Source organism: Elephantulus edwardii, unplaced genomic scaffold (genome assembly GCF_000299155.1).
Source record: "Elephantulus edwardii isolate Elephantulus edwardi_28Jun2011 unplaced genomic scaffold, EleEdw1.0 scaffold00003, whole genome shotgun sequence".
NCBI lineage: Eukaryota > Metazoa > Chordata > Mammalia > Macroscelidea > Macroscelididae > Elephantulus > Elephantulus edwardii.
In genome coordinates, this window is record NW_006399753.1 from 1,542,556 (window position 1) to 1,550,611 (window position 8,056).

At 47.4% G+C, this 8,056-nt stretch overlaps 1 protein-coding gene across 1 annotated transcript in view; it reads left to right on the plus strand.

Moving 5' to 3' along the window:
• Window positions 1-914: 914 nt before the first annotated feature.
• Window positions 915-8,056, plus strand: part of LOC102853504 (glycosyl-phosphatidylinositol-anchored molecule-like protein-like) — a 12,015-nt gene continuing 4,873 nt past the window's right edge. Inside the window, exons 1-2 of the mRNA XM_006879440.1 lie at window positions 915-1,098; window positions 1,506-1,613. Of these exons, the coding sequence (XP_006879502.1) occupies window positions 915-1,098; window positions 1,506-1,613 (292 nt within the window). The remainder of the gene's footprint in view (window positions 1,099-1,505; window positions 1,614-8,056) is intronic.

The window sequence follows — 8,056 nt, forward strand, 5'->3', positions numbered from 1 at the left end:
TCTTTTTGAGAGTGACAGTTGGTCATCAGCAGGCCGTAGGATTGTCTGAATCTAAATGACCAATAGCAATCCATCTCAGCCCATTGTTGCCCAGCACTCCTATGGTCAGGCGTGCCCTCAAGTGGGTGCCGTATGTCACAGATGATGATGAGGGCACAGCATAGGCCCGGGTTCAGACCCACGGTTGGTGTCTTATGGTGGAGACAGTGTGTGTGGCTCCTTGCTCTGGGAAGACTTGGTCTTTTCAAAGTGAGCAGAATGCCTTGTCCTTCCTGTGTGTGCTTGTCCTCCCAGGCCTCAGCAGCTGACCCCTGGTGACAACTGTCCTTAGAGTTCCTAGAGAGTTGCCTGAGGCCAGGAGCTGAGTCGTTTCCTGCCCAGGTCGCTCTGCCAGTGGCCAGTCTGCTCTTTTGCTTGTTTCCAAGCTGTCCAGTGTTGTGTGGAACACCATGGCCACATGGGGGGAGGGGAAGCAGGTCCTGCTGGCTTTCTCCCCTACTGCCGGTGTCCACCAGGAGGGGCTTCCAGGGCAGCGTTCCGAGGCATGGCCCGCGCACAGAGCTCATTTCCTGTGCACAGAAATTGGGGGTGGCATCTGAGGGCAGCCTGGCTGGGCTGTGGAAGCCTTAACTAGGGTAGTGACCATGCCCTGGCCAAGAAGCTGGCATGAGCAGGAGACTCATGGTCTCGTGGTCCTGTGGTGACAGTCAGACCACACTGTCCCTTATCCCTGGAGCTGCAAGAGAAGGGAAGGGAGTCCATCAAAGAGAGCCCTGTGGCCTGGTTACACACTGCTCCAGTGAGACCTTCCGGCTGGCCATCAGGAGCCTCATTCCCACTTATGTGACATTGGTCTCTCCTGCAGGGCAATGCTCCTCCAAGATACAATGCTCCCCTTGGTCTTGCTCCTGTCCATGGGACTGACCATCACCGCCACTATCGTCACCCAGCCTGTGGTGGACACCAACTTCAGCCAGCCTGTGGAGGACGTCAAGCTCAGTGGGCTACCGGTGGACAGTTACCTCATCCCACTTCTGGCAAATGCCAAAACCAGCTGGCCTCCAACAGAGAACACCCTCCCTGAGCCCCGGTCTGAGTGTAAGTCTCAGCCCTCTCCACCTCCGCAGAGAGGAGGACACACCTGGATTCTCTGGGACCTTGGCCATCACACTGTAGGGTCTTCTGCAGCACAGCTGGGGCCCTGATGGCATTGGCGGGTGAGAGTAAAGGGAGGAGGGCTTTCCCCAGCAGCAGGCCAGGAGACGAGTCCAGAGACATCCGGGCAGGCACTGGGCTCTCAGGAGTGATCCCTCCTGTTTGTGGAGTGAGCCATGTTAGCCAGCAGCCCTGGAATGAGCTGACGGGTGTCTCTAAGAGAAGGAAGCTGCTGTTTGGGAGGGGCTCTGACCCAGTGCCCTCTGCCCACCCCCAGACTCAGGGGCTTTACAGGGTTCAGGTGCTGCCTTGGGCTTTAGAGCACCACTCTCCTCCTCTCTCCCCCACAGGGCAGTATAATGTGGTCTGCTACAGCTGTTCCTTAGTAAACACCTTCTCTTGTATCGCTGAGATGACCTGTGAAAAAGAAGTCAGACGATGTATGACCGTCGCCATTCGTAAGTACTCGTCTTAGGAGGGCCTGCTGAGTGAATGCCCTGTGCTCGCATAGTGTGAACACACGGCCTGTCCTTGGTCACTCAGTCCTACCTCTTCGCTCACTTTTAAGACAGCTACATTCATGGCCAGTGACTATGCCACTGTGGGGACAGTCTATTGGCATCCATCCTGAGCTGTCCTTGGGAGCTAGGTGCATGCCTGGACCCCATGCTTCAGCCTCTCTTTCCTTGGGGTACATGCGTCACACCTGTGCATCTGGGGCTCATTCTGTGAGGTCATGTTTGCCTTCACCAGGAAGGTGCATGTGGGGATAAAGAAGCATCTGAGTCTGCAGAGTACACTCTGCTACCACAGTGGCAGTGACAGCCAGTGCCCTGGATCTCCTTGGTGTGACCGAGAGAGAAGCTGAGCATGCCCACCCGCAGCCCTCACCTTGAACTTCATCAAGGCCATGCTCCTAAGAGGAGGTTTGAATAGGAGCCAGAGTCTTGGTACATAAGATCTCATATGTGGAGAAAGAAAAGCAATCTTCACGTGAAACGAGGAAATCTCTCTCTCTCTCTCTCTCTCTCACTCTCTCACTCTCACTCTCTCTCTCTCTCACACACACACACACAGTCTCTGTACATAAGATCTCCTATGTGGAGAAAAAAAGCAATCCTCACATGAAACTAGGAAATATCACACACACACACACACACACACACGGAGAGACAGATGCAGACACACACACACAAATGCAGACAGACAGACACAGAGACAAACCCAGACAGACACAAAGACAGACAGACACACACACCCCACAGAGACAGACAGATACAGACACACAAACAGACAGACAAACACAGAGACAAACCCAGACAGACACACACAGACACAAACACACAGAAAGCTACAGACACACAGAGACATACTCAGACACACATAGACACAAACACACATAGAGACACACACAGACAAACACAGACATACAAACACACAGACTGACAGACACACAAGGGCACAGGCACACAGGCACACACCCCTGAGAAAAGCCAGGAGGATTCCTGATCCAGCAGTTAGCAAGGCTTGCAAACAGTCATCACAGTCAGAAGCAGCGGGAAAGCAGACAGTCGGCTGCACTGGGCAGAGACGCCTTCTAGAGAAGCATGGTGTCTTTCGTTGCCCCATATGCACGTAAACACTAGAACATGGTCTAGTCAGAAGAATGACACAAGAACAATTGGTACCTTTGGATCAGAGTTTGGGTGAAGAACACAGAATATACTGTGGACACACAAAACCCAGAAAAAGTTGTGTGACCTGCAAGTGGCCTTGAAGAAGCAGAGCCAGTTTTGCAACAATGAAAGACTCTAAAGAGGAAAGCAAACGGGTGGGGGAAGGGAGGAAAATGTGCAATGATTAATGAATGGAAATCCCAAGTGTTCTGTAAACTTCATTAATGTATTAATTACAAAAAAAGAGAGAACATATTTGGAATATATGAAACGACAGGAGAGACAGTTGATGTGTACAACAGGTAAGCTCCTGTTTTGTTTAGAAAATCTTAAAGGAGCAGTCAAATGCCAGCCTTTCCGTGTTTTGACATCAGTAAATACATTGATTTTGGTGTCACTCTGAAAAAAATAAAAAGTACAGCCAGAATCCAGAATGTTCCTTAGAAGCAAGGATCTCACGTACTTTGGAAATGTTAGCAGGAGCCGGTCTGTGGAGAAGGCCATTCTAGTTTGTAGAGAAAAGGCCCAGTCCAGTCCCACAGCCCCTGAGATGAATTTGAAGGGTGGGCTGCCACGTCGGGCTCCAGCACAGCATGGAGGCTCAGAGCCAACAGGGTTTCGGCCTGTGCTTCGAGTTCCTGTGAGCAGGAACAACTACGTGGCCTTGACATAACTTCAGCAACTACTGACCGTTAGTGGAGCACTGAAAACTAGTAGGGGGAAAAGGAGAAATTTCAGGAAAACAACCTAGAAATCATAAGAAAGAATGAAACCAAATGGAGCCAAAAAAGATCAGGAAAGAGAAAGGGTGCCTCTGAGACTCGAGGAGCAGCAACGAGCAGTGAGGGGTTCTTTCTATCATCTGAGATGCAGGAGAAGCGAGAGAGACTGCAGGAAAGAAGGAGACGGCGATCAGAAGGGGATGTTGTTTGTTTCAGTCAATTTAGTTTGTCTCGTGGCGACGCTATGAAGGCGCTATCTGAAAGCTGCCCTGTCTGGCACCACCTCTGTCCTCCCTGACATGCTCAAGTCTTGTGTTACTGTCAGTCCATCTTGGTGAGGAGCCTACTCTCACCTTCCACCCTTCCCACCACATGCCCCCCAAGTCCTACCCCCTCCTCACGTCCAAAGTATGTGAGACAAGGCTGTGTCAGCCTTGCCTCTACGGAGCGCCTGGTTGCACTTCGTCAAGACATCTTTGTTCCTTTGTCAGTCGGGGGACATTCCAAACCCTTGGCTGACATCACAGTTTAAAGGCATGAATTCGTCTTTGTTCTGTTATCATTGCCCAATATGCATACATAGAAAGTAGAAAATCCGTGCACTGAGTGCACCTTAGTGTTTAAATGGACATCCTTGCTCTTTACCACTTTAAAGAGGCCCTCAGAGCAGATTGGCTAGTCCAGCATGTCTTCATTTCTTGACCACTGCTGCCATGGATGTTGATGGCAGTTCTAAGTACAATAACAACCCCAGTCTTCTCCCCATCCATCCTAATTTCACCTGTTGGTCTGGCTGGGAAACTTGCTTTTCTTGCTGTTGCAGTGTGACCCACACTGAACACTGTGGTCTTTGTTCCCCTTCAGTCGGTGCTCCTTGGCCTTGTTAACTGCCCAAAGCAGAGGATGCCACGTGCATAATGCAGGTTGTTGGTGGGCGTTCCTCCTCTCCTTCCACTACAGTCATCTTCACATCATCCACCTCTCTCTGAAGATCTGTTCTGAATACACTGAAGGTGTTGTTAGGTGTTGCCCAGTAAACCAGGACTCAGAGTGACTCAATGAAAAATAGAGCATAGTTGAGTGACCGGGAATTCTCATTTCTCTTCATGTTACTCGTAACTTATCATTGTATTCCTGGTGTAATGCCTTTGAGAAAGAACTAAAACACAAGTAAACCTTGTTCGAGTCTTCTCTGCTTTTCATGAGGATCCTACACCTCGAAGTCCCCTGCTCCGAGGCCTCTTCTGAATCCAGCTGGGGTTTTATCTTCGTCCTGTGGAGATACTGCTATGGCCACTTTTGGAATAATCTTCAGCAAGAGTTTACTTTTGTGTGATAGTCATGATATCATTCAGTAATCTCTGCATTCTGTCCTTGATGTCAGTCTGTCCTCTTTGTTTCAACTGCTGCATTTCAGGCATCAGTTATCACTAAGGCATCTTGATTGCAGGCCTGAACAATCTCCAACTTCAAAAGTTGTTCGACATCTTCAATTTCTTCCTCACTGACTTAGCGGTATAGTTGGCGTGTATTGAAACAGTAGCCATTCTAACTGGTCACTCTTCAGTATGTGTGGATAATATCCCACCACAGACATCGTTATACTAGGACTTTCTTTTGCTGATGTGATATGATAATACACTGCAAACATCCACCAATGGCCAGAACGTGGGATGTACAAAGAAGGAATCTAGGAAGATTGAAAGTTGTCAGAAGTGCAGTGGCATCTATAAAGATTTCTAGCCTAAGCATTAGTGAGGAGGGAGAGACGGATAGTGGCCGCTTTCAGTCAGTCAGTCCTATGTCTGTTCTTTTGGGAATTACAAGTAGAAGAGGAATGGTAGAGCACCCATCACCAAAAAGAATACTTCAAGATCAAGGGTTAAACTAGTTGGGGATATAGCAAGCTCTGCTGGCGGGAGGGGAGGGGGCGGGGGGAAGTCAGGGTAAGCAGAGAAAATACCCTCTTGTTTGTGTTAGGTGCCGTGGAGTTGACAACCCGTAGTAACCCTTCGTACAAAGATGGAAATCTTACTTTACCCTGCACCATTTCTGTACTGCATTCTGCCCTGGAAAGGATGAAACGAAGCTGCTCCTCAGAGGCAAGGATTTCGAAGCTCAGTCTCACATAACTTTGGGCATGTGGCCAGGAGAGGCCAGACCTTGGAGAAAGACATCATGCTTGGAAGAGTGGAGTGTCATCGCAGGAGATGAAGACCCCAGAAGAGATAGATTGACCCAGTGACTGGGGTAATGAAGGTTAGGTGTGTCAGAGCCAGGGAGACTGGCTCAGGACAGGGCCAGGGTCAGAGCTGTTGTTCACAGGGTCGCTGGGAGTCACAGGCGACTCGATGGCACATAATGACAACCATGTTAAAGACAGATTGTCTCAGTCGTTGGGTCAGCCCACGTCCTTGAGAGTCTCCTCTCTTTTGCTAGCCTACTTTTCCATGCATAATGTCCTTTTCCAAGGACTGACCCTCCTGATAACATGCCTCAAATGACTGAGATGAAGACTCGCCACTCTGACCTTGAAGGAGCATCCTGGCTGCCCTTTCTCCAGATGTGTCTCCTCCTGTGGCTGCCCATGGGATACTTAGTCCTGTCTGGCAGCGCCCCAGTTCAGAGGCGGTCTGCTCTGGTTTTCATTAGTGACTTCGTTGTCCAGCATTCACATGTACGTGAATCAGCTGAGAACACCATGCCTTGGCCTGGTAAGCCTTAGCCACTACTCATAGCCTTGCTCTTTAGCATTTCATTGTTTTATCAATTTTTAAATTTTAATTATAATATTAACTAATGTTTACAGAAGAGCTGGGCTTTCATTCATTCATTCATTCACTGTTGCACATTTCCCCCTCCCTTCCCCATACTTCCTTTCTTTTTGTTCGCTTTCTTTATTTTTTCATATTAATTCATTTTTGCACAATTTCCCCCTCCCCCTCCTATTCACCTCCCCTAGTCCTCTTTGCAATGTGCCTCTTACTCTGACCTGTTGTCTATATGTACAGTGCCTAATCATATGCTCCTTCTAAATAGTTTTTTCCTTCATCTGTTCCAATGCAGTGTTCTTTTCTGTCCACTTTTAGCCTATTCTCCCGACTCCCTATGTCAGGCTTGCCTTGTAACAGTGATGCTATGCAGTGTCTGTCCTTTTGTGACTGAAATATCTCACTCAGCATGTCCTCCAGGATCACCCATGTTGTGCGATGTTTTACAAGTTCATTGTTTTTCAGTGCTGCATAGTAATCCATTGTGTGAATGTACCAAAGTCCTTCCTACCCATTCATTTGTTGGGCGCTGGGGCTGCATCCATTTCTTTGCTACTGTGAATCACACAGCCATAAACATGGGTGTGTATACCTCTGTTCCAAAGGCAGCTCTGGTTTCTTTAGGTTTTGTCCCTAGTAGTGGCATTGCTGGGTCAGATGGTATTTCAATTTCCAACTTTTTGAGAAAGTGCCAAACGGCCTTCCATAGTGGTTGTGCCATTTTACATTCCCACCAGCCGTGAATAAGGGTTCCAATTTCTCCACTGCTTCACCAGCATTTATTGTTGGCTGCATTTATTGTTACTGGGGTGAGATGTTATAATTATTTTGATTTGCATCTCTCTGATAGTTTGAAATTTTGAACATTTCTTCATGTGTTTTTTTGCCATCTGAATGCCTTTTTAGGTGAAGTGTCAGTTCATATTTTGTGCCCATTTAGCTATTGGGTTGTCTACCTTTTTCTTTTTGAGGTGCTGGAGTATTCTATAAATGTTAGATATGAGTCCTTTAATAGATATGTCATTATCAGATATTTCCCTCTAGTCTATGGTTTTCTTTCCTTTTTTACCCTGTTGGAGAAGTTTTTGAAGTGCATAGAGATTTGATTCTTAGAAGATCCCATTAATCTATTTTGTTATCTCTTAGTTGTAGATTTTTCGTTATGCTTGGAAGACTGTTCTTACTGTGGATTAGGGCTTCTAGAGTTTTTTCCAAGCTTGTCTCTGATGGAGTGTATAGTCTTAAGCACATTTATGGTTTCAATTCTCAAACTCCAGCAAGCCCCACATCTCACAGCATACAAAAGCCAACTTCAGTTAGATCAAGGCCCCAGGAGTAACACGAAGACTCTTCAGCCTTTTAAAGAGCAGATTTGAGGCACATCCAAAAACTTCTCCAACAGGGTAAAAAGGGAAGCCACCAACTGGGAAAATATATTTGGTAATAACATATCAGATAAGGGACTTATATCCAGAATTTATAAAATACTTGAGCACCACAACAAGATAATGGTAAATAATCCAATAGAAAAATGGGCCCAGGATATGAATAGGTACTTCACTGAAGATGACGTTCAGATGGCCAACAAGCACTTGAAGAAATGTTCAAAATCCCTAGCTCTAAGAGAGATGCAGATTAAAACAACTATGAGATATCATCTCACCCCAGTAAGAATAGCAAAATTTAACAGAACAGCAAGCAACAAATGCTGGCGAGGTTGTGGAGAAACTGG